The 26,652-nt window shown below is 46.7% G+C and overlaps 1 protein-coding gene across 2 annotated transcripts in view; it reads left to right on the plus strand.

Annotated features, from left to right (window-relative positions):
- Positions 1-26,652, plus strand: part of SORL1 (sortilin related receptor 1) — a 173,050-nt gene that overhangs the window by 51,423 nt on the left and 94,975 nt on the right. Inside the window, exons 7-12 of one of the 2 annotated variants that reach the window (XM_047876687.1) lie at positions 2,386-2,487; positions 4,039-4,208; positions 9,607-9,799; positions 12,201-12,318; positions 12,532-12,605; positions 23,359-23,447. In XM_047876687.1, coding sequence (XP_047732643.1) covers positions 2,386-2,487; positions 4,039-4,208; positions 9,607-9,799; positions 12,201-12,318; positions 12,532-12,605; positions 23,359-23,447 — 746 coding nt within the window. Of the gene's footprint in view, positions 1-2,385; positions 2,488-4,038; positions 4,209-6,873; positions 7,328-9,606; positions 9,800-12,200; positions 12,319-12,531; positions 12,606-23,358; positions 23,448-26,652 lie in introns of those variants that run through there. The other variant, XM_047876688.1, reaches the window with a different exon arrangement.

Genomic DNA, 26,652 nt, shown 5'->3' on the forward strand with positions numbered 1-26,652 from the left:
AAAGCATAAAATAAAAGTGTGTGTTTCACAGACATCTGTGTATTCATGTATATTAATAGGGATTTATATAGGGTAACTTAAATGAATCCTCTGACCTTTATAAATAGCTATAAAATTTTATTGACTCAAAGAGGGCTTTTGGAATTTATGCCTAATGGTTTTGCTGGGCACTGTTTCCTCGTTCAGGTAATATGTTCTGCGCTTTTAACGATCCTGTCGTTTCCTGTGGCCCCATACGGAGTACAAGCCATTAACATGGTTTCCAGTGTGCCATTTTGGAAAGGCGGTGTTTTGCGCCTCCGTACCTGGCTTCTGTAAAACAAACTATTTTCAACCATTTGTTCGGTGTGGTTTGAACATATGAGTGTATATATGGCTCCGATGAATCAAGAATAACTTCGTGTCCAGTGGCTTGCTTTTCCAGCGGTGTTTATTGGGCCTATATTGGCACAGGGGATTCAGTTGTTACAGTTAAGAGTAATTGGTATGTTTCTTACTCTGTAGGAGTTTAAAGTCTGTAATAAACAGTAGCAACATAGCCAAAGGTAAACGAAGCCAAATTAACCCTTTCTGGCTGGAGAATCCCACCATTCCGCTGAGCTCAATCGTCATCTGCGTGATTACGTCCGCACGGAGGGCGCGTCTCCATTTCTGTCCGGATAGACGTGCGACATTTGCTGTCAGTGCTCAGTCCCGTGCTTTGAGAGCTGGGAAAAAAACCCACCTTGAGCCTCTACAGTGGTCCTCCTTTTTTGAATCATTGACTCATTGGAGAACCTGGTAAAAAGCGTGTATCTCCCTGGTAGAATAAATGACAGCATCTACACAAACTATTCGCGTATGGGTTTACAAGGTTCCTGGACCATTTAATCCCGTCGACAGAGAAGTCCTGATGCTGAGCAGCTTCTCATTTTCATAGATGAATACGCTGAGACCTGGAGAAACTGAGTGAATTCCTGATAGTGATCTCATGCACATTTTCAAGATTCCACAGCTGCACTTTGGTGTCTCTAAAACACAGTGCGTTGTGGCCAATGTCCTGTGGAAATGCCCTGTGCTCTACCCAAGAAAACACATCCCGGCAAAAATGTTCATCAGTGACAAGTGTTAAAAGATTGAAAAATAGGAGCAGTGAAGATTTCCTCAACTCTGTGCAAGTTAAAGCCAGGTGTCACTGAGAAAAAGTTACTTTCTTTTTTCTTTTTTTTTTTAAAGTTTGTTCATTTCTTTTGAGAGAGAGAGTGAGAGCACAAGCAGGTGAGAGGCAGAGAGAAGGAGAGACAGAATCTTAAGCAGGTTGTACGCCATCAGTGCAGAGCCCCATGTGGGGCTTGAACTCATGAACCGTGAGATTGCGACCTGAGCCGAGATTAAGAGTCAGACACTTAACCGACTGAGCCGCCCAGGTAGCCTGAAAAGTGGCTCCTTTTTAAGGTACAACCACAATGGGAAGTAATAACATATAAAGTATAAAAGGGTGTGTTTCACTGACATCTGTGTATTCATATATATTTATAGGGGTATAAATAGGGTAATCTAAATGAATCCTCTGACCTTTAGAATCTGTAACCTGAAAATAGGGAAAGAACAGGGAATAAGTTAAAAAAAATTTTTTTTTAATGTTTAAGAGAGAGAGAAGGAGAGACAGAGCCTGAGTAGGGGAGGGGCAGAGAGAGAGGGAGACACAGAATCTGAAGCAGGTTCCAGGCTCTGAGCTGTCAGCACAGAGCCCGACACGGGGCTCAAACCCACGAACCATCAGATCATGACCTAAGCTGAAGTCGGACACTTAACCGACTGAGCCCCCCGGGTGCCCCAATGTGTATTTATTTTTAAGAGAGAGACAGAGTGCGAGCGGGGGAGGGACAGAGAGAGAGGGAGACACAGAACCGGAAGCAGGCTCTAGGCTCTCAGCTGTCAGCACAGAACCCGACGCGGGGCTCGAACCCATGAGCTATGAGATCATGACCTGAGCTGAGGTTGGATGCTTAACCAACTGAGCCACCCAGGCGCCCCAGGGAATAGGTTTTATATGCGTGGTGTGTGGCTGACCTCACCCTGTGCTGCACTGGGGAGCTGTCGGGGTTAAGCCTCCACCCCCACTCCCAAACCTAGGTTCAGCCGAGGGACCATCTTCCCTTCCTCCTTATCTGGTGTTAGGGAGTATCTAGTACCTGTCGGAGACCAGTTGTCTGGGACGAAGGTCATGCAGCCTGAGCCGTGGCCTGAACACAAACGTTGCAAAAATGTGCATTTGCAGTCACACTGTGTTTTGTGCTTTTGGTAGAAATAGAGGGGCCTGACTTCTCCGTTTTCCTTCTTCGCTTATTTTGAGAGGCCGAAACGTGGCACAATTGACATTTCCCCCCTCCTTTTCCTTGACAGCATCTCCTGGGCAGTCCGCAGCCGTCTTCTGTCCAGCTCTGGGTCTCCTTTGGCCGGAAGCCCATGCGAGCGGCCCAGTTTGTCACAAGACATCCTATTAATGTGAGTGGGGTCCGCTTGGGGGTGGAAAGAAGTGTATCGTCCCCATGTAGGGTTCGGGGGAAGGGTGTTGGAGGAATGTCCTTCTGGGTAGGCGTTGGATGGAATCCCCCTGCATTCACTTGCTAGATGGGTCTCTAGAAAGAACCATTATGCTTTGGCCATCTTGGTCTGTTTTCTCCCTCTTCCCTGTTTGAAGCACAACTCAACGGGAGCCTTCGTTTGCTTTATGTGGAGAGGGATTGGCAGGGAGGTTTGGGACCGGAGTCCGTGGGCTCAGTGTGCCAGTACTGAGGGATTGGGGAGCTAGTGACTACAGTTATGGATGAGGCACCTGCTGTGTTGCTTACAGATGGCCGGGTTCCAAAACAGGATAAGATTTGGGTCCCACCCTTTTAGAAACACACAGGTTGGACATACGGAGAATCGAGCCGAGGAGGGAATCATATGTAGTCAAATGCTTGAGTCCCGCATGTGTGTGTTAGCACGTAGAGATCAATAGGGATGATCAGCGTCGGCTGGGGTCATCAGAGAGGTGACCACAGGCAGGAGGTGGCATTTAAAAAAAAATTTTTTTTTTTTTTACGTTTATTCATTTTTGAGAGAGAGAGAGAGAGAGAGAGAGAGAGAGAGAGACAGAACATGAGTGGGGGAGGGGCAGAAAGAGAGGGAGACAGAATCTGAAGCAGGCTCCAGGCTCTGAGCTGTCAGCACAGAGCCTGATGCAGGGCTCGAACTCATGAGCTGTGAGATCATGACCTGAGCCAAAGTCGGATGTTTAACCGTGGGGCTTGAACTCACGGACCATGAGATCAAGACCTGAGCCAAAGTTGGGTGCCCAACCGACTGAGCCACCCAGGCTCCAAAGGTGGCATTTTTTTTTTTAATGTTTGTTTATTTCGAGAAAGAGAGAGAGTGCATGTGCCTGAGTGGGGGAGGGGCAGAGAGAAAGAATCTCAAGCAGGCTCCATGCACAGCCCAACGCCAGGCTCAATCCCTTGAGATCATGACCTGAGCCGAAACCAGTGGGACACAACCAACTGAGACGCCCAGGCGCTCCGGGAGGTGGCATTTGAAGGCCCTGCCTCTAGCAGCGGGCGTGGTGTCAGGCTGGTAGCTCAGGTGGAGAACATTCTTACCAATTCTTTGCTTTTTAGGGGTTCCGCCTTCCTTTGGTACCTTAGAGACAATGCAAGGAAAGGAAATGCACATTAATGTGTATCGTGCTTTGTGCTAATGATAGATCTCCTGGGGAAAAGAGGGAGGAGACATTATTAACTACAAAGAGGTTCTAAGGTCATTTACGGAGTCCGGCGGCCCACTCTTTCGTGCCCCATTTGCCAGTAAGGGGCTTACTCCAGCTACAGGGCATCCTCAGCCCCTCGACAGAGAAAGCTGGCCAAGCCTTCACCAAGCTTTGGAAGCTGTCCATGGGCTCCGGGCCTACGCCTGTCCTTGGGACATTTGGAAGTCATTACTTTAGCGTCCATAAGGAAAGCCCGCTACGCGGCTGTGTTTTTTGACTTGTGCGTTTCTTGGTTCTTGATTCCAAAGGAATATTACATCGCAGATGCCTCCGAGGACCAGGTATTTGTGTGCGTCAGTCATAGTAACAGCCGCACCAACTTGTACATCTCGGAGGCAGAAGGGCTGAAATTCTCCCTGTCCTTGGAGAACGTGCTGTATTACAGCCCAGGAGGGGCGGGCAGTGACACGCTGGTGAGGTAAGATGATGAGTCCCTCCCCTGCTTTCTTACATCGCTGCAGCCCCCACCATCACGTTGGGTGTTTTTCAACGTTACCTGAGCATTTGGACTCACCTGGTGAGTTTTTGGAAAGCCCGATGCCTGGCTTGTGGTGCTGTTTAACCACTTGGGGGTGTGGCCGGGGTAGGGAGATTAAAACAATTTTTGGGTAATGTTTGTTTATTTTGGAGAGACAGAGCACAAGTGGGGGAGGGACAGAGAGAGAGGGAGACACAGAATCTGAAATAGGCTCTGAGCTGTCGGCACAGAATCCGATGCGGGGCTCGAACTCGGGAACAGCGAGATCACGACCTGAGCCAGAGTCAGACACTTAACTGACTGAGCCACCCAGGCGCCCCTGGGGTATGAAGATGTTAAAAAGCCCTCGGGGGGATTTGGATGTGATGCCAAGGCTGAGCATGTGTCAACCCCTCCCTGGGTTCCTGTCCTTCAGTTGTCTGGCTTTGTGGTCTCTGAGTCAGTGGGAAGAAGCACTTGGAAAATGTCAAGCTGTCATGGGTAGGCTGGTGTGGGTAGCCATGGGGCCTGGCCTCCAAGTGACTCAGGTTAATTGACATTTTTTTTTTTTCTTACTGTAATTGCAAACATTACTCTGTGGGTGTCTATGGAAAGGGACCCGTCTGGTGAAGTTGGCTGGAGGGCAGCGAGGTCTGGCTCTGAGGCCACGACCACCAGGTCAGAGGGCTTGGGATTGCCGTCCTTGGTCTCTCATCGGGCTGGTGATTGATGTAGTCACCACTTCTCTCAACAAGGACACTGCTGCTCTGGGCCAGAGCTTGTTCCAGGCACCGCAGTGAGATCACGTGACCAGCGACGAAAAGTCAAAACAGGGCCCCTGTTCCATGGAGCTTTTGTTCTCACTGGGGGAAGACAGAACATAGACGGATATGTGATTTGCGGGGTGATGGGGAGTGCTGGGAAGCAAAGTGAAGTAAGTTCAGAGGACGGGATTATGAGCGTGTTATTTCGTATAGGCTGGTCACGGAAGGCTGTTCTAGGACAGTGACATTTCAGCAGGTGCCTGAGTTATGTGAGGGAGGGAAGAGACAGGTACCTGGGGAAGGGCACTGCAGGCAGAGGGAACAGCATGCACAGAGGCTGTGAGGTTGGGCGCTGTTGGTTTATTTTAGGAGCGGTGAGAAGGCCAGAGTGGATCCAATAGCTGGAGGAGGAGGGAGAGAACCCAAGATATGGGATCTAAGAGAGCAGGGCTCAGATTGTAGGACTTCGAGAGCATGCAGAGAACTTGCTTTTTCTTCTTTCTAAGCGGAATGTGGAGGGTTTTGACCGGAAGATGGACATGGTCTGATTTAACCCATTATATTTTTAAAAACCATTTTAAACACTGTGAATTGCATTATATAAAGGAGAGCACACGAAACATAAATGGACAGTGTTATCAATAATTTCAGGTGAACACTCCTGTGACTTATCTTTGAAAGAAGCCACCTGGATGCTGCGTGCAACGTAGACTCTGGAAAGATTCTGGGAAGCAGAATGGGAAGATTCTGGGAAGCAGTGTTAGAGAAATCCAGGCCAAGTGGGGATTGCTGTGGGCTGGGCTCAGGGCAGTAGTGGCGGAGATGAGGGAAATGGGCAAATTCTGATCCTTTGCTGGTAGATTTGCTGCTCGGCTCTGGAGAGTCAGGGGCCCACTGCTGCCTGGGCTGGGCCATTGGCAGAATGATGCCCGGTGCGGAGTCAGGGAGTCAGGGGGGGCTTGGTGAAGGGCAGGTGTTGGGGAAAAAAGCAAGACTTAGGATTTGGACTCACCAGGTTGGATGTGCCTGTTGGATGCCCACGGGGAGACCTTTCTACGTGGTCTCTGATAGTGCTTTTCCACTCGCTGTTTCGGCTCTTTTGGAGGTGTGTCCTATTTTATGCCTTACTCCCCCCCCCCCCCCCCCGCCCCCCAGTATAAACTCACGAGTCATTTATTATTCAGTGTGTGTTAATGTGTTCTAAACCATTCCTACCATGATTCAGCCTCAGATTTTTCTGGTTTGGTCAGTGGCAGGCTCTTTGGCCTGGTTCCTGTGTTCTTTTTGTTTTCTTTTTAAAATAATTTATCGAGGTGGAATTCACATAACATTAGCTTACGTATTACCCTTTACATATATATCAGATACATATATATCTGATATATATATTAATGTTTATTTATTTATTTATTTTTAATTTTTTTTTTTCAACGTTTATTTATTTTTGGGACAGAGAGAGACAGAGCATGAACGGGGGAGGGGCAGAGAGAGGGGGAGACACAGAATCGGAAACAGGCTCCAGGCTCCGAGCCATCAGCCCACAGCCCGACGCGGGGCTCGAACTCACGGACCGCGAGATCGTGACCTGGCTGAAGTCGGACGCTTAACCGACTGCGCCACCCAGGCGCCCCTTAATGTTTATTTTTGAGAGACAGAGAGTGAGTGGGGGGAGGGGCAGAGAGAGAGGGAGACAGAATCCAAAACAGGCTCCAGGCTCTGAGCTGTCAGCACAGAGCCCGACGCGGGGCTCGAACTCACGGACCATGAGATCGTGACCTGAGCCGAAGCGGGATGCTCAACTGACTGAGCCACCCAGGCGCCCCTCCTTCCTTTTATTCTAATTAAAACTATAAGCCATTATTCCTCAGGCCTTTTATAGATTCTGGGTTTTTTTTGCCCCCTCACCTTTGAGAGCCTCTGGCTGTGGAGCAGGTAAATCACAGCTTGCGGAAGGTTTCCTTATCCTCCACATTCGTCAGGTAATCAGGATAGAGATCTCAGGGCAGAGCTGAAGCCAGAAGCCGAGGAGAGCGGCTCCCCAGGAGGCAGTAAGCTCAGTTATGTGACCATATGTCCCTGTCATATACACGCACGGTCCTTTATTTGGTCACAAAGGTCACTACCGCCCTGCCTGAGCATAGGATCCAGTTCGGAAATTGGAAACAGATTTATGTATACACTCACAGACCAACACAGGCTCAGCCTTCTGGTCGCTCTCCTCAGATTTTATCTCACGACTGGAGATCTTCAGATAAGCTCCTTTGAGTCCAGTTTTGTCACCCACTTCTCCATCTCAGCAAGTGAAATGGGCTAAGGGTGAGTGAGCGGATTAGGTGGGCAGGCTGATTAAGAAAAACAGCACAACACAAAGGAAAACAAAACACAGCACTTCTGTGGTATTTGAAATGAGTTGTTCTTTGAACGCAATAGGAAAAGTGCCAAAGAACCGATCCTAACTTGCTTTGAGAACTGGAGAAGGAGTTCCTAACGGGGTGACCCTGGCACTGGGGGGATGGGCAGAGCAGAAATGTCATGGAAAGTGATGTCTGGGTGGAGGACCAGGTGTGGAGAGGAGATGTCAGGCCTGGCGGGGGGCAACTGAGGAGAACCTCAGATGAGGGCGAGGCGGCCTTGGGTTCTGCAGGGAGGGTGGTCGAGTGGCCCTGGTGCGTGGCCGGGGAGCAGGGGCAGGTGCTGTTGTGAGAGCTAACGAGAAGAAATGTAGGAAAATGGATGAACAGAGGGCGCTCGGGGAGAGGTGAGTTGTCGCAGGGCCAAAGGGGAGCCGACAGGACAGTCTGGGGAGCGTGTGAGGCACAGAGGACAGGTTTCTGCTTGGATCCAAGAGCCCAAAATTCCAGGGGAATGACCAGAGGGAACAAGCAGGGCTCTTTTGATGAGAGAAACCCAGACCTCCCATATGCATGAAGGAAGCCAGTGGAGCTGACGGCAGCTTCATGATGATGGAATCCAACACCGGATTGCTGAGGCAGAGAGCAGGTAGATGAGAGATCTTGAACCGATTTCCAAAGCAGCAACCAAAACATAACTCCAGTAGACCTAAGGAAACCACATGTCAGAATATGTGGTCTCAACACCCGTATCTTACTTAGGATTGTGCTCCGTCTCTCACCCTGAGGTAGCTTTGCCAGTGCTTTTTAAAAATGTTCTTTTTCAGGGGCGCCTGGTGGCTCAGTCAGTTAAGCGTCCGACTTGGGCTCAGGTCATGATCTCACGACCAGGGAGTTCGAGTCCTGGATGGGGCTCTGTGCTGACCGCTCAGAGTCTGCTTCGGATTCTCTCTCCTCTCTCTCTCTCTCTCTCTCTCTCTCTCTCTCTCTCTGTCTCTTTCTCTGCCCCTCCCCCGCTCACACTCTGTCTCTCTCTGCATCTCAAAGATGAATAAACATTAAAAAAAATTTCAAAAATTTCCTCGTCTGCCTCAGAGCCTGGAGCGTGCTTCTTTCTGTCTGAGGAGGCCAAGCACCCAACCAGCTCAAGATTTATACAGCAGATCATGGAAGAAAGCACTTCTGTGTTTTGTTTTGTTTTGTTTTGTGTTTAAACAAAGCCCAGTGGCTCAGAACCCTTCTAAATAAAGGACACACTTCCAGTTTTGAAAGCCACGTGTGAAGTCTGGTTAGCGCTTCTCCGCGATCTGTCGCATTTGAATCCTGCGGTACCTTTTCAGTGCAGAACTGCTTTCCAGTGAAATCAATGTCCTAGCATGGCAGTTCAGGCCTGGGAGGGCTTATTCTCTGCATCGCTGTTACCAAGTAGAACCTCAAGTTTCTAGAACCATCCTCGCTCTGCATATGGCCTCCTTGGGTAGGGATTCTGCTCTGCTTTCTGACAGAAACCCTATGGGCTTCTGTCCGATCAGCGTGTTGGATAATTAGTCGAAAGTGTAAGGCTGTGTAAGCTGTCACACCGTATTCCTGCAGATTGGGGTAAAGCCCCAGCTCTTCTATTAGCGTCTGGCAAGACCAGCTTATTGTTTTCCGTTGGCCGAGGCTCACTGGAGGATTTGCGGTGAATTTGTTAGTGAAGAACCGGGTGGGACCCTTACATCAGCTTTCTGTGTTGTACTCAGCATTCTGAACTCCCTACCGAGGGGATCAGCATCCTGGCCTTCAAGGTTAAAAAACAGTCACATTAAAAAAAACCCAGAAAACCAACAGATTATTCAACTGTGACAAGGGACAGGGTGCTGTTACGTGCTACAATATGGGCGAATGTTGAAAACATGGGAAAGTAACCATAAAAAAGGCCACATGTTGCACGATTCCGATGATAATGAAACATCCAGAATAGGCAAACCTGGAGAGAGGAAAACCAACTAGTGGCGAGGGCTTGCCAGGACCTGGGATGGGAAGGAGACGGGGAATGCTTGCCAATGGGTGTGGGGTTTCTTTCTGAGATGCTGGAAAGGTTCTGGAACCAGATAGTGATGCTGGTACAACATGACGTTGCAAGTGTACTTCATGCCATTGAGTTCTGTCCTTTGAAACAGTTAAGTTTTATGTTATTTACAATAAAAACATACCAAGGAAATGTCAATTCTGGTTCGCAGCTGTTTATTTTCTCTTACGCAGGTATTTTGCAAATGAGCCATTTGCTGACTTCCACCGGGTGGAAGGCTTACAAGGAGTCTACATTGCTACTCTGATTAACGGTTCTATGAATGAGGAGAACATGAGATCAGTCATCACCTTTGACAAAGGTGGCACCTGGGAATTTCTTCAGGCTCCAGCCTTCACAGGATATGGAGAAAAAATCAATTGTGAGGTATCGATGCTTTCGTCTTGTTGGGGCTTTTAATACAAATTTTTATGTGGCGATCTGCCCTTACAGCTCCCAAACTCAGCACCCAGGCACCCGGGGCTGCTGTGGTGAACTCCCAGGGGCACCTGGGATGTTTTTAAGTTTTTAAGGGACACACATGACAACGTGATATTTGTTCGTCACCCTGTGAAATGCTGTCTTGAGTTAGTTCCTAGTTTCAACATTACTTCATGCTGTATTTCTTTGGGAGGCATCGTTCCTTGGTGAAGCTGGATTTTCTAGCAGGTGATAAGATAAAAAGCAAGTGGGAAACTCAGGGTGGAGCAGGAAATGACATTGGTATGATTCTAAACTTTGAGAAGTTACGTAGTACCCATCAGGTGCACGTATTCCGTATTAAGCAAATGTGGTTATTTAAGAATGAAATAGAAATTTTGTTTTCTTTCTCTTTCTGTGTGTATGTATATATGTGTGTGTATATATATATATGTGTGTGTGTGTGTGTGTGTACATGTATATATACATATGTATATATATATATTTTTTTTTGAGCTGCTAAGTTATTAGAACATGTATTCTTATTTAAGTTGCTTGGCCTTAACTACTTAAAAACCAAGTTTTGGTATTTCTTCTGGCCTGAGGCTGCTATAAAAAATTCATGGGGATACGAATTATGTTGTGAACCAGAAAAGTTTTGGAAACTCTGACATTTAAAGTCCCACATTGATGTGGAACTTGAAAAAAAAAATGCTTTCTTGAATAGAATTTAGGATTCTACAATTTTCCCAATCAGTGGCTCCATCTGAAAAGCTGAGAATATGAAAGGTATTAGTTGGTCTCACTAAAGGGTTCCCCCTCCCCTAGGTGGCTCCTTTCTTGTCTCTTGGAAGAACAGTGCGTTCTTGGCTTTGAGTTCCTTGGCCTTATGTGACATCCCACACCTCCACTTTCGCCTTGCACAAGGGATCTGGGGTATATAAAGTAGGTGGGCAGAAGGAACTCAAAAAAACTCGAGTGGCAGCAGTTCTCGGAAAAACCGTAAGAGTTAGACAGTCACCTGGTCTTTTGGGTTTTTGAATTTTGTTTGTCCACGATTGTGTCGACTCTACTGTATGCTGTATCTGTGGCCATTGGGAAATTTGTTTTGGAGGCTCTTGTTTTCCCCAGGCTTCTCGGTTACTCTTCCCTATTTGGCAACAGGTTTCGGCTTACCGCATGGAGTCTCACTTGGGGAAGAGGCAGGATAGAAGTAGATAAGAGACAAACATACAGGTGCTTCTTTATTCAGGAGTGTCTTCTAGATTTGGGGAGTGTTTCGTGAGTCTGTGTGGATGGGGGTGGGCTGCTTTTGAGTGTCCACTGGGGGTCTGAGCCCTAGTTGTATAGAATTAATGGTGTTGTTGAAACTCAGCTTATTCCCCTGACTGATCTGTTTAGTTATGAGTTGTACAACAGTTGGTCGAGCTTTTCGTTTCTGCTTGTGAGTTTAGGTGGTGAAAGAACAGGTTGGTTGGCACATCTTTCTTTGAGACCCAGCCTAACTTGCTCCAGTTTTCATTTGCGAAACTGTGATGCCAGCAAGGTGGACGTTTGTTAGATCCTTTTTTATAAAAACCAGCGTACTTTGCAGACCATGTCAACTTTTACCTATTAACGTGAGCGCACCCAAGAGTTACCCCGTCTAGAACACCAGACGTGGCCGAATGACATTCGACCATCACATTCTGGCCAAGGGAACCAGGCCTGACCACACAGCAAACGGCTTTGTTTGCAGAACTATTAAAATCCGAATGTGAAGTGGTGGAGGCGAGTTTGAGTAACTCGTTTTGCAGTGGACGTTCATCGCAGGGCTGGTTCTTTGGACGAATGCAGACTGCATCACAATTGTTTTCATGTGGATTTTTAGATCTCATGTGTTGTACATCTGGGAGCTTTATGACTTCTGATCCTTGGTGTTTCCTCTGATGGCGTTGCGTAAATCCTATTTGCAATTGATCTCTCCTGACTTAAACAACGAATGCCCTGAAATCATTTCATTTCTCTTCGGTCCCAAATCACGTGAGAGTTATCTCTGGGTAATCTAGAGGGAGTGATAACTTTCGATCTATTTGAGTTGACACTGATTTCTAATTGCCATTCTCTGAGAGTCTCCGAAGGAATGTTTTAATTTTATTTTTCTCTTTTCTTCAGCGGGAGTCATTTGTGTGGTTCGGATAATCGCATCCACCTGGGGTGGGAGGGGGGACGGTGTGGGGACAGCTGGGGCGTGAGTTCTGGTTTCCTCTGGGCCAGATTCCCTTTTCACTGTGTGTGGCTGCAGTGTCCTCACACAGGCCTCCGTGTTTTGGGGGAGCGGGAGGCATCCTGTCACGTGCTGATGGGGTCTGGAACTTGTGTCCCGTAGCTCGCCCAGGGCTGTTCCCTCCACTTGGCCCAGCGGCTCAGCCAGCTGCTCAACCTTCAGCTCCGGAGGATGCCCATCCTGTCCAAGGAGTCCGCTCCCGGGCTCATCATTGCCACTGGTAGGTCTGCGTTGCTGCTTCTCACTTAGGCCCTGAGCTCTTTGGTTACACGCAGCCGAATACGCGGTGACCACGGACACCTGCCGCGGCAGGTGCCGTTTGTGGTTTTGAGACGTTCTCAGTCGCTAAATACCACTTCGGATTCCTAGCTGGGCAAGGCGGGTATCTGACATATTCTTGAAATTGAAAGTCATTATTCCTCTTGCATTTCAGGGTCAGTGGGAAAGAACTTGGCAAGCAAGACGAACGTGTACATCTCCAGCAGTGCCGGAGCCCGATGGCGAGAGGTCAGCTCCACCGCCCCCCCCCCCCCCCCCCCCGACCCCAACCCTGCCCCCAGCCTCAGCCCGTGTTCTTGTTTGTCTGAGAATACAATTGGGCCTCAGCATTTCAGGAACACTTGTGGCCTCAGGTGGAGGTCAATGGCACCAAGTATGACTATGAAATAAAGAGGGGAACCCAGAGCCACACGTGAGCGCCCGCTGCGCTGACTTGTGTCCACACCTTGTAATGCGGGCTCGTGATTTTGCCGAAAGATAGCCCTTTGAATCAAAAACAGACCTTTTCTTCCCCCCGCCTTGTAAATGTAACTAAATATCCCAAGAGGACAAAGCAGTGCCCAGTTTGCAGGGCCTGGCATGGGGCGGGTACTCAGCATAACGTTTGCAGACCCTGTCAGCAAAGGACGGTATGGGTATCTGGTGTGAAGCTGGCTGTTTTATTTATTTTTGTATCTTTTTTTCTTTAAAACTTTTTAAAAATGTTTGTTTATTTTTGAGAGAGAGAGAGTGCAAGCGAGAGAGGGGCAGAGAGAGAGAGGGAGACACAGAATCCGAAGCAGGTTCCAAGCTCTGGGCTCTCAGCACCGAGCCCGACGCGGGGCTCGAACCCATGAACTGGGAGAGCGTGACCTGAGCCAAAGTGAGTCGCTCAATCGACTGAGCCACCCAGGTGCCACAGAAGACTGTTTTTACCTTCAGTTCGTAGAGCTACTTTGGGTCCTTAGGCACTGATCATACTAGTTCTGAAAGTAGGGCTCGCTTTATAGTCCCAAAATGTTCATCCAGCCTTGGACATTAGAGAATTGCCAAACCTGTTTAAAAAAAAAAACGAAAAACAACGCTTTCAGCAGCCTCCCATGCCAAGGGGTGGCTTTCAGGGGCACTCTCCTGCCCGTGTGGGGAGCCACCAGGAGATCACAACAGACTACTGGGCAAGAATTTAACTGAGTACGTCCCGCATGATGTCAGGAGGGATGTAGCGTTCTCAGAAGAGCCAGCATCCTCACGGTGCTGCTTATTGGGGAATGTGATATGTACACGTTCATATTTACTTCTTTATTTATTTTTATTGTTTTTTCTTTGAGCGAGAGAGAGAGGGTGCAAGTGATCCAGGGGGAGACTGGGGCAGAGAGAGAGAGAGAGAGAGAGAGAGAGAGAGAGAGAGAGAGAATCCCAGGAGGGGCAGAGGGAATGAGAGAGAGAGAGAGAGAGAAAGGCAGGGCTCACCCAAAGTGGGGCTCGTGTTTATCCAATGAGGAGCTTGAGCTCACTCGATGTGGGACTTGAACTCACAAACCGTGAGATCATGACCTGAGCCTAAGTCAGATGCTTAATGTCTGAGCCACACAGGCGCCCTGTACACATTTATATTTAAATATGTACTGTGTGAAGCATTAATAATACCCGACGTTTGTTTGGCTTCTGTACAGTTTACAGAGACCTAGCACCTCTCTCCTACGAGGTAGGGCTTACCGTCCTTCAGGCTGAGGGATCTGGGACCGAGACGTCGTGTGTGCACAGAAATAAAGAACCATCCAGGATGGTGGAGAACATAACTCCGTGTTCGGGTGAAAGATGTCGTTCAGGCCCAGGAGTCAAAAAGCGTGAACAGTTTGGAGTGTGGGGGGGCATCCTTGCGCCGCCCCCTTGGGAAGGATTAAACAGCTGGCTTTCCTCTTCTGGGGAGCCAGACCTTCCTTTTGAAACCGGCTGTTCTCTCCTCAGCGGATAGGCTTGTGGTTTGTTTTGGACCTTCTGATGTCGGTGTCCTCTGGGATTTGAACATCTGCGAGTGCTCTCCTTCAGGGTAGAAAGCAGTGGCTTGTTCCTTCTCCAGTGAAGCAGTGTCATGTGGCCAATGCTGGGGCCACTCTTGTGCCTCCTGCCAGGCATGCTTCATGCCCGCCAAGGGCAGCCATTGCACAAGGGATCTTATTTTTGGAAGGAGGGGAGAGGAGGGTTGAGACCGCGTCTGTGCGAGTGGGCATCTGAGTGCGCTCAGGCGGTGTTTGCATGGGACAGTCTGGGGGTTTGAAGGGCATGGGTGGTGACAGGGGAAGTGTGAGATAGAGATGCGGTGGGTAGAGGTTGCCCAGAAAATTGGTGACCGTACTTCTCGTTCCCCTCCCGGTACTCATGAGTAGGTAAATTCCCCGATCCCGAGTTCTTTTCTGTTCTGTCTTTCCTTACCTTTATTTGTTGAGGACAGTAAACTCTGCATAGGAAAGGGTACGGTTTGATCAGAATTGGTCACCATCCCTAAACCGTCGCCGACCCCACCGTTAAGACAACAAGCATTTCTGTCCCTCCCCAAAGTATCTTTCTTCCCCCTTCGCAGTCAGTCCATCCTTCTCTTGACCTCGTCCCTGCCAGATTATTAGTTAGCGTTTTCTAGAATTTTATATAAATGGATTCATAATATGCCACCCGTTTGCCTGGCTTCTGTCCCTCGTCATGGCGATTTTGAGGTGTATTCATGCGGTTTCATGTATCAAGGGCTCTTTCCCATTTTGTTGTTGATTAGCGTCCCACTGTAGGGATATTCTACAATTTGTTTATCCATTCGTCTGTTGGTGGGCATTACAGTTTTTGCCGATTATAAATTATAGCGGTTATAACATTTGATTACATGCTTTCTTTTTTTTTTCTTTTTTTTTAGCTACATATTTCTATTTCTTCCGGGCTGATACCTCAGAATGGAATGACTGGACAGCTTAGTGGGTCTTATGTTTAACTTTTTAAGGAATTACCAAATTGTTTTCCCAAGTGGACGTACCATTTTACATTTCGACCAACAGTGTGTGAGAGTTCTGAATGCTTCAGGTCCACGCCAACAGTTGGTGTGGTCAGTCTTTTTAATTTTAGACAGTTTGATGAGGATGCAGTGATGTCTCATCACGGTTTTTGGAAAATGTTTATTTACTTTTGAGAGAGGGATTGAGAGAGAGAGAGCATGAGCAGGGTAGGGGCAGAGAGAGAGGGAGGGAATTCCAAGCAGGCTCCTTGCTTTCAATGCAGAGTCCTCTTTGGGGCTCAAACTTATGAACTGTCAGACTATGTGTGGCCTGAGCTGAAATCAAGAGTTGGCCACTTAACCAATGGAACCACCCAGCACCCCTCATTGTGTGTTTTAAAATTTTTTAAAATTTAATTTATTTTCTAAAATTTATTTTGAGAGAGAGAGAGCATAGCAGGTGAGGGGCAGAGAGAGGGGGAGAGACAGAATCCCAAACAGAATCCCAAACAGTCTCCATCAGCACAGAGTCCGATGCGGGCTTGAACCCATGAACCATGAGATCATAACCTGAGCCAAAATCAAGAGTCAGGCTCAGTCTGACTGAGCCACCCAGGCATCCCCCTCATCATGGTCTTAATTGGCCTTTCCTTGGTGACTAATGATGCTGAGCTTCTTCTCATATGCTCATTGGCTATTTAAAAATCATGCTGTGCAGTGTTCACATCTTGTACCTATTTTACTTTAGTTTGTTTTAATTAAAAAAAATTTTAAAAATGTTTTTGTTATTTTTTAGAGAGAGAGAGAGAGAGAGAGAGAATCATCACGCGTGAGCTGGGGAGGGCCAGAGGGAGGGAGGCAGAGGATCTGAGGCAGGCTCTTCGCTGACAGCAGAGAGCCCGATGCTGGGCTTGAACTCCATGAACCATGAGATCATGACCCGAGCCAAAGTCAGACGCTTAACCAACTGAGCCACCCACGTGTCCCACTTGCCTTTTTTTTTTTTTTTTTTGATGATTATAGTGGACACCATGTATTGTTGGCTAATAGATGTTACTCCTGACTGTCGAGAAAGTTAGACGAGTCTGGGAGGTCCTGGGACCTTTTCTTTGTGAGCCTGGATAAATCTTCTGTGCCCTTTGGAGCTGAGGTTTCCCCCATCTGAAATTGGGTAGTTGGTTTAGAATTATAAAATGACAGCCTGTCAGAGCTGACCAGGGTCCTTATGTGTCAGCATCGATGATGAGACTGAGGCCCCCACACGGTGGCTGGACCAGGTCTAGGGCCAGTCTCCTGAGCACCCGCCGCCCCTCCTTGTCCCACAGAATCTGCATGAGTGGGTGGGTTTATGGGAGAAGATGAAGTGGCAAGACGGAGCAGGGACAGCACAGGCTTTGGGCTGGGATAGCCCTGGAGCCATTACTTAATTGTCGAACGGAATTCAAGAGTCGGATGCTTAACTGATTGAGCCACCCAGGTGTCCCAGAATACTTTTTTTTTTTTTAAATTTTTTTCAACGTTTATTTATTTTTGGGACAGAGAGAGAGCATGAATGGGGGAGGGGCAGAGAGAGAGGGAGACACAGAATCGGAAACAGGCTCCAGGCTCTGAGCCATCAGCCCAGAGTCTGACGCGGGGCTCAAACTCACGGACCGCGAGATCGTGACCTGGCTGAAGTCGGACGCTTAACCGACTGCGCCACCCAGGCGCCCCTCAGAATACTTTTTAAAAAGAGATTTGAAGGACCATTTTTTGAAAGTTTATTTATTTATTTTGAGGGAGAGAGAGAGAGAGAGAGAGAGAGAGAGAGAGAGATCACAAGCAGGGGAAGGGCAGAGAGAGAAGGAGAAAGAGAGAATCCCAAGCAGGCTCCACGCTGTCCGCACAGAGCCCGACTCAGAGCTTGAAACCATGAACTGTGAGATCACCCAGCCAAAATCAGGAGTCAGATGCTTAACTGACTGAGCCACCCAGGCGCCCCTCAGAATACTGGTGACACCAGGGAGTTTCCCCTCACAAGGAGCAATTCTCCAATTCTCTGGACATCAACTGGATGTCCTACACTTGAGTCATGTCCTACACTTGAGTCCTACACTCCAGCTAGCTGGAGTCACCACAGACCCCGCAGGTTAAGGGTTCAGTCTCATGAGACTGAGCCCCACCCCACCTCACCTCTCATGCTAATTGCAAGGTACAGGTTGTCACTTATTCTTCTGACTGAGCAGCTTATAAATAGGATGTTCCTATGAACCACCCCCCTCCCCCCCGCCCCGCAAACTTCTTGGGTTCCATAATTTGCTAGAATGGCTGACAGAATTCAAGGAAATATTTACTTACGTCCATCAGTTTATTATGCAGGATATTACAAAGGCTACAGATGAGTAGCTGGATGAAGAGATACATAGGGCAAGGTCCAGAAGGGTCCTGAGCTAGGAGCTTCTGTCCTCATGGAGGTGAGATGTGCCAGCCTCCCGGCATGTGGATGTCTCCATCAACCTGGGAGCTCTTCACATCTTTCAGTTTAGGGGATTTTTTAATTTTTATTTTTGTTAAAAAAATTGTTTTTTTTTTAACATTATTTTTGAAACAGAGAGAGAGCGCACGCATGAGCGAGCATGAGCGGGGGAGGAGCAGAGAGAGAGGGAGACACAGAATCTGAAACAGGCCCCAGGCTCCGAGCTGTGAGCACAGAACCCAACGTGGGGCTCCCAACTCATGGACTTCAAGATCGTGACCTCAGTCGGATACTCAACTGACTGAGCCACCCAGGAGCCCCAGGGATGTTTTTTTTTAATGGTGGCTTCATCATTTAGGCATGATTGATTATGAACATACTCTCCAGCCCTCTGTCCTTTCCCCAGGGGATGGGGTGGGGCTGAAAGTTTCAGGCTTCTAATCGTGTTTAGCTTTTCTGGTAGCCAGCCCCTGTACTGTCCAGGGGTCCACCGGGAGTCACCTTATTAGAACAAAGGACTCTCCTATCATCTAGGAAGTTCTAAGGGATATAGGATATATAAGATACACATCACTCCCATCAGTCAGGAAGTTACAAGGTTTTTAAGAGCTCTGGCCAGGAGCTGGGGATGAAGACCAAAGTACGTAATTTTTTTCATTATCGTACCATCACATATATGATATGGTATTTACGTTGTTTGATTCTTGACTGTTATACTAATCTCGAATTACTGGGATATACTCGATTTCATTATGATATATTATCCTGATTAAGAATTTTTTTTAATGTTCATTTATTTTTGAGAGAGGGAGAGACAGAGTGCAAGCTGGGGAGGGGCAGAGAGAGAGAGAGAGAGTGAGACACAGAATCCGAAGCAGGCTCCAGGCTCCGAGCTACCCACACAGAGCCTGACGCGGGGGGTCGAACTAACGAATCGTGAGATCATGATCTGAGCCAAAGTCGGACGCTCAACCACCTGAGCCACCCAGGCGCCCCGATATATTATCCTTATTATATAAGGTTAGGTTTGAGTCGCTAATACTTTGTTACAGATTTTTACATTATTCACGAGCGAGATATTGGTCTGCTTTTTTTTTTTTTTTTTTTTTTGTAATGTCTTTTCAAGTTTTGGTGTTAGGGTTGGGCTGGTGTCATAGAACAAGTTGAGCAGTGATTCCTCTTTTATGTAAAAGTGGTGTTATTTTTTTTCTTGAATAATTAACCAGTGAATGTATTTTCACTTTTTTTCTGTTTTTTTTTAATTATTTTTTATTTTTTAAATTTTTTTCAAATTTATTTTTAGTAGCACATTTTTATTCTTGGGAGTCTTCTTGGGAATGTTTTGGTTAGAAATTCAGTTTCTCTGGCAGATAGAGAACTATTCAGATTTTCTACGACTTGTGTCTGTCTTGGTGAGTTTCATCTAAGTTACTGAATTTATTGGGTTAAAATGACTCAAGGTATTTTTTAATTTTTTTCAATGTCTATAGGATCTGTGGTGATAACCTGTTTTCATTCCTGATATTGATAATTTGTGTGTGTTTTTTTTCTATTTTGCTTTTATTAGTTTAGTTACTGGTTTGTCAATATTGTTGATCGTTTTAAAGAACATGCTTTTGGCTTTGTCTCTGTTCTTTCTTTTGTTGATTTCTGCTCTTTAGTATTGTCTTTAACGTTACTTACTTCGGATTTACTTTGCTTTTCTTCTTGTAGTTTTTTTGGTGTAACTTTAGGTCACTGATTTTAGATGTTTTTCCTAATAGCAACATTTAAAGCTGTAAGTTTTCCTCTAAATACTGTGTTAGCTACGGCCACAAATTTTAGAGATGTTATAATTTTGCTGTCACTCAGTTCAGAATATTTTTTAATGTTCCCCTTTAAAGTTGAGATGTAATTCACATACCATAAAATTCACCATTTTATTTATTTACTGATTTTATTTATTGGGTGTGGAACCCAATGCAGGTCTTGAACTCGTGACCCTGAGATCAAGACCCGAGCTTAACCGACTGAGCCACCCAGGTGCCCAAGACTGTTACCATTTAACATAATTATTGATATAGTTGGATTTAGGTCCAGGATTTTATGTATGTATATATGATCTTTGTTTTTTATTCCTCTGTTCTTCCTTTACTGCCTTTTTAATTTTTTTTTTTTTCAACGTTTATTTATTTTTGGGACAGAGAGAGACAGAGCATGAATGGGGGAGGGGCAGAGAGAGAGGGAGACACAGAATCGGAAACAGGCTCCAGGCTCTGAGCCATCAGCCCAGAGCCCGACGTGGGGCTCGAACTCGCCGACCGCGAGATCGTGACCTGGCTGAAGCCGGACGCTTAACCGACTGCGCCACCCAGGCGCCCCTTTACTGCCTTTTTAATATTATTTAGATAGTTTTGGCATTCTACTTTTATTTAGGTATTGTCTTTTTTATTATATTTCTTTATATTTTTTAAATAATTTATTTATTTTGAGAGAACATGGGAGGGGCAGAGAGAGAGAGGGATAGATAGAATCCCAAGCAGGCCCCACCCTATTAGTGTGGAGCCTGACGTGGGGCTTGAACCCAGGAACCATGAGATAATGACCTGAGCCAAAAGCAAGAGTCGGTTTCTTAACCAACTGAGCCACCCAGGTGCCTCTCTTTGTATTTTTTTTTAGCGGTTACTCTGAGGATGACAACATGCATATTTAGTCTTTCATGGTCTTTTCTGAATGAACATTGCTCTTAACATAATGTTACACCTAACCTAAAATTTAGAAACCTTGTAAGCACGTAAGTCCCTTTCTCTTTTCCTGACTTTTTTGTTATTATTCTGTGTATCCCATCGAGATACATTAAAACACTGTAAGACAGTGTTTTTGCTTTTGTTTTGCTTTACTTGTTTTTAAATACCAGTTTTAATACCAGTTTTAAAGAGTTCAAGGGGGAAAAAACCAGTCTCTCATATTTACCCAGGTTATTTCTTTTGCCCTTTCTTCATTCCTGAGAATCCCTGTAAGCCCCTGATAGCTTTCCCTACGGCCTCAAGAAACTCCTTTAGCATTTTATGTTGAGCAGACCTATTGGCTATGCATTTTCTTGGTTTTCCTTCATTTGAGAATCTCTGTATTTCGCTTTCCTTCCTGGAGGATATGTGTGCTGGATATAGAATTCTGGTTTGACAGTAATTTCTCTCAGTGCTTTAAAGACGTGCTACTATCTTCTTGCCTCCCTGGTTTCTTATGAGAAATCTGTAGTCATTTTAGTTTCCAGTTTCCTGTATGCAATGCGTCATTTTGTGTAAATGCTTCAATGTTTTTTTCCTTATCTTTGGTTTTCAGCAGTTTTCTTGTGATATATCTAGATGTGGTTTTCTTTGCGTTTGTCCTATGTGGGTATGCTGATCTTGAGTATGTGAATGTATGTTTTTCACCACATATGGGAAAGTTTCAGCCATTATTTCCTCAATTTTTTTTTTTTTTCCCTGCTCTAGTCCCTTTTTCCTGTTATTCTTGGACTCCAGTTACACATGCTTAGACGTTTTATTATTGTCCTCCCTGTCTGTGGAGCTTTTTTCTTTTCAATCTTTTTTTGTGTGTTCTTTTCTTTTTTTTAATTTGAAAATGTTTTTTATGTTTGTTTATTTTTTTTTCCAACGTTTTTTTTTTTTTTATTTTTGGGACAGAGAGAGACAGAGCATGAACGGGGGAGGGGCAGAGAGAGAGGGAGACACAGAATTGGAAACAGGCTCCAGGCTCCGAGCCATCAGCCCAGAGCCCGACGCGGGGCTCGAACTCCCGGACCGCGAGATCGTGACCTGGCTGAAGTCGGACGCTTAACTGACTGCACCACCCAGGCGCCCCATGTTTGTTTATTTTTGACAGAGAGACAGAGTGCGAGCCGGGAGGGGCAGAGAGAGAGGGAGGCACAGAATCCGAAGCAGGCTCCAGGTTCTGAGCTGTCAGCACAGAGCCTGCCAGAGGGCTCGAACTCACGAGATGTGAGATCATGACCTGAGCCGAAGTCGACTGAGCCACCCAGGCGCCCCTGGTGTGCTCTTTAGGATGCATAATTTCTACTCTTCTATATTTATTGCCAAGTTCACCAATTCCTCTGTCATTTCCATTCTGTTGTTGAGCCCATTAGTGAATTTGTTACTTCAGATGTTAGATTTTTCTGTTCTAAAATTCTTTCCTTAAAAAAGAGTTTCCACTTCTCTGGGAAGAATTCATGTCTTTTGTTCGTTTCAAGTGTTTTTCCTTTAACTCATGAGACAGAGTTATGATCATTATTTAAAGTCTTTGGTTATTCTGGCATTTGAATCATCTTGGTGTTGGCCCCGTTGATTGTCTTTTCCCTTGAGAATTGGACACGTTTTATTGGTATGCTTGCATGTTGATTAATTTTGGATTGTGTGCTGGACATGTGAATGAGATGTGTGGAATAAAATCTACCGGAGGAATGTCGATATTTTTGTTTTAGCATGTAGTACATCTGCTCAGATTCAGACTTGAGCTTCCTTTTTGTATTCTGAGGGTGGCAGTTAAAATCTCAGTTCCATTCGCTAAACCTTTGCTGTGCTGGTTTAGGTCCTGCTGCACACATGTTTAGTTTAGGGGTTGGGCATGAGTTCATATACACAGAATTAGAGGATTTACTTGTTTGACACTTTCCCCTCTGGGATTTCATCCACATTCTCCCATGCCTGTAGTGGCTTCGTTTCCTGATTCCTTAGGCAGAAACAGTTTCTCCTGAAGGTTTAACCATCCATCTGGGACTGAGGTATTCCACGACTGGGACTTTCCCTTGGGGGCAAAGCCATACCAGGGAACCCCAACCTTATGGTAGCTTCTCAGGTTTTTAAGTCCCCTACACAAGGCCACCTGATTTTGTTTACTTTTCAGCATCCTTGGGCAGCTGATTTTTGTATCTTGTTCAAAGTTTTCAGTTGTAATTGGCAGGGACGATGGACTGTCGTGGGTTTATGTAATCACAGTAGAATTCAAACTCCAGTTGGTTAATTGTTAAATTTATTTTTTAATGTTTATTTATTTTTGAGAGAAAGAGAGAGACAGAACGTGAGCAGGGGAGGGACAGAGACAGAGGGAGACACAGAATCCGAAGCAGGCTCCAGGCCCTGAGCTGTCAGCACAGAGCCCGACGCGGGGCTCGAACTCACAAACTGCAAGACCGTGACCTGAGCCGAAGTTGGACGCTCAACCGACTGAGCCACCCAGGCGCCCCTCCAGTTGGTTAATTTTTAATCTCTGGTTGGTGAGAGTAGATTTGGGTTTGACTCCTGCGTCTACTGTTTATAGTCAGCCCCTTTAATATGAACCCTGCTTTCTTCATTTGCGAAAGAAAAAAAATTAGGATATGAGAACTTGCTGTCCTATCCCAGGGTCGTGTGGAGCAAACGAGGTAATGGATGTCAATGTGCCCTGAAAACCAAAACATTGTATTCAAGTGGTTGGTGTTGCTGCTGCGTTTTCATGTGTGTGCCCGTGTATGTGTGTGCCTGTGTGGCGTGCATGGTTTCTGCCCAGTCACCTCCACAGCGGTGGCATCAGCGCTGGCTTTTCCTCTTTAGGCACTTCCTGGACCTCACTACTATACTTGGGGAGATCATGGCGGCATCATCATGGCCATCGCCCAGGGCATGGAAACCAATGAGCTGAAGTAAGTGTTTCCGATGAAGCTTTTTCTTTTAACGTCACTCCGTACTCCCCAAAATTTAAGTCTGTGAGTATAAGCGGATTATCTCTCTACAGCCCTAGATTGTTGACGGCACAGTTTATGACCTCAGCGTAATAAACCCCCATTTCTAATAGGGGGATGATAATCTGCCCTTCCTATCTCAAGGGGGTATCATAAGAAACAGATGAAATAAGTTTATTGAGCCTGCAAAGGACAGCTCTCTATAAATGTAAATTAATAATGACCGAGCAATTAACTAGGGACTTTAACTTGTCTTTCTTTGCTCTGTGTGTGACATAGAATGAGTGATAATAAAAACAGTCGATAAATGATAATAGTACCTGAATAGCCATTTCAGAATGCATTCTGCGTGGTAATCAGTTGACTCCTGCTGTGATCCATTTGGTTTTGGGATTCATACGAACAGACCTAGAAGGGACATTTGGGGTTAACTGCTTCATGTTGTAAATGAGAAAACTGAGGCTTAGTAAGGTAAGGTAGCTTGCCGAGGATTCCCACATCTGTTAGTGACAGGCCGGACTGGTACTCAGGTTAAATTGAATTCTGTACTCTTTGCAGATGTATTGCTCTGAAAAGCAAAAATGTCAAGGGTCTGTAAACTCTGCCTGCGTAAGTCTGCTTTTATCGGAACCACTTTGATTATTTTTGTCTGAGTTGGGACAAAAGTTAGTTTTGTTAACGTTACGTCAGGGCACACGGGCTGTCACTTCTCCCTGTTTTTAAAAAAATGAGCCTGTGGCTCAGATGGTTGAGCATCCGATTTCAGCTCAGGTCATGATCTCATGGTTTGTGAGTTCGAGCCCCGCATCGGGCTCTGTGCTCACAGCTCCTTCTCTCTCTGTGTCTCCCTCTCTCTCTGCCCCTCCCCTGCTCATGCTCATGCTCCCTCTCTCTCAAAAATAAATAAATGTTAAAAATTAAAAGAAAGTTTATTTATTTTGAGAGAGAGAGGGAGAGCTAGAGCGCACATGCACACATGCTAATTGAGGAGTGGCAGAGAGAGAGGGAGACAGAGAATCCCAAGCAGGCTCCTCTCTGCCAGCACAGGGCCTGACACGGGGCTTGAACCCACAAACCGTGAGGTCATGACCTGGGCCAAAATGAAGAGTTGGACGCTTAACCATCTCAGCCACCCAGGCGCCCTCCCAGTTTTGAGCTGAACCCACAAGATGTATTATTAACGGCGGTGGAGAGGCTTCACTAATCATCTTGTTTACTGCAAAGAAGAAACCCTTCTTTTCCTTTGCTCCTTTTAGAAACAGGGTTCAGCAGCAAGAGAGAGGTGGGTGGTTTGAAAAAAGAGGCCTTAGCATCTGGTTTCCCCTGTGGTGAATTTGCCCTGTGCTGAGGAGCCTGGCCTCAAAGAAGCAGAGAGAAGCCAAGTCCTGGCGTCTGGCTGTTCTCCAGTCCGTATGGCCCTGGTCAGCTGCCTTCTCTCGAGCCAAGAGTCAGAAGCCCTGTTTGTGCGCAGCACTGTATTTGCATTCTGATTGGTGTTTGCTCCCATGAGGACAGTCACCGAGCGCTGTGCTTCCCACATCTGAGCTGCCATTTATTTACCTATCCGTCCACTTATTTATTTATCCGTCAATTATCAGTTCGCATCTCACTCGCTTAGCAAACCTGAATCGTGCCGGGTACTGAGTCTCTAAAATAAGATGTTTCCCCTCACTCGGAAGGAGTCCATCCTCCAGGACTAAGATCCCCAGGCCAACAAACGGTGTGACGGTTGGGGCACTGCTGTGTGAGACATATGGTAGGGGACACAGTTTGGCTTCCTGTGCATCCCATGCCATTGTTTGAGTGGCAGTCCGATCGTAGAGTCAGTTTCTGGTTCTCCTAGGTTAACTTCTCTGCAGATTCCATTTGCATTCCGGGCTGGCTTCACGGAAGCCGTTCGCGTGACTCTGGTCCTCTCACACCATCTGTCGGTGCACCCGTGCTCCGGGAACGCAGTGTCATTGCTGCACCAGCAGGAGCAGCACACGGTCAGGAAAATAAACCTGCTACCAGAAAATCACCGTGCCTTCCCCAGACACTTAAAAGTGACCGCGGGGTTGCGGACTTGAGGGTTTGTGGGCACTGTGGCACCTTTGTATTGCTCCGGGTTGTTTGGAGGCATCTGTATGGGTGGCTCAAATAAAGCACTTGCAAATTCGAGAATATTTTCAGGCCTCCTAGTGACAGGTGCATGTGTCCCGAATATGAGTCTGAGCTTGGCCTAAATCTCTGTAGCCACCTGGCATTTACTTAGGATGTTGCTTTCAGAGGTTTTTGTTTTGTTTTGGTTTGGTTTTTGGGTTTGTTGTTGTAGTGGTGGTTTTGTTTTGTTTTCTGCTTCTCCTGCTTCTTTGCTTTTGACCTGTCACCCTGTGCCATCAGCTTCATCAGAAGAGAAGCAGGAAATAATACTATAGTTACTTCATATCCTCAGACTGCAGTGTCGACTTACTGTGATACCTGAGCACGAACAGAGGATTTCTGTTGCAGGTCTAGATGTGTTGGGCCCCTTCAAGTCTGGCCTCCCCGACCACCGTGATCGCTCTCCTGGAGTCTCGCGGCATTTATTGGCTGTCTTACTATTTGGGCATTGATCACATATGGACGTCCCTCGCTAGTTACCCTTTCGTTATATGCCTGACTTTTTCAACTCATTAACAAGGTCTTTTGCTCAGTATTTCTATTCTGTAAAGGCTAGCGGGTGCTTAGTCAGTGTTTGATTGTTCAATAAATAGGTCATGCACACTTAGTCTTGCAAGGTTGCCTATTTCTTTACCGATTTATTTAAGCATTTATTTGTTTTTGAGAGACAGAGCACGAGCAGGGGAGGGGCAGGGAGAGGGGAAGGCACAGAATCCGAAGCAGGCTCCGGGCTCCAAGCTGTCAGCACAGAGCCTGACACGGGGCCCGAACCCATGAACTGTGAGATCTGAGCTGAAGTTGGACGCTTAACCAACTGAGCCACTCCGGCGCCCCTCTTTACTGAGTTATAAAACCAGAAGGGGTGCAGGACTGTGGCAGGTGCGCGGCTCTGAGGGGACCGCTCCCACAGTGCTCTGCCTAAATGGCAATGGCTGGAACTCAAGTAGGAGTGGCAGGGGGTGGGGGTTGGTCCCCCAGATATGGGCAACCCAGAGGCATCAGGGCTAGCCCAGTCTACCTTCCT

This window comes from Prionailurus viverrinus, chromosome D1 (genome assembly GCF_022837055.1).
Source record: "Prionailurus viverrinus isolate Anna chromosome D1, UM_Priviv_1.0, whole genome shotgun sequence".
NCBI classification, from domain to species: domain Eukaryota; kingdom Metazoa; phylum Chordata; class Mammalia; order Carnivora; family Felidae; genus Prionailurus; species Prionailurus viverrinus.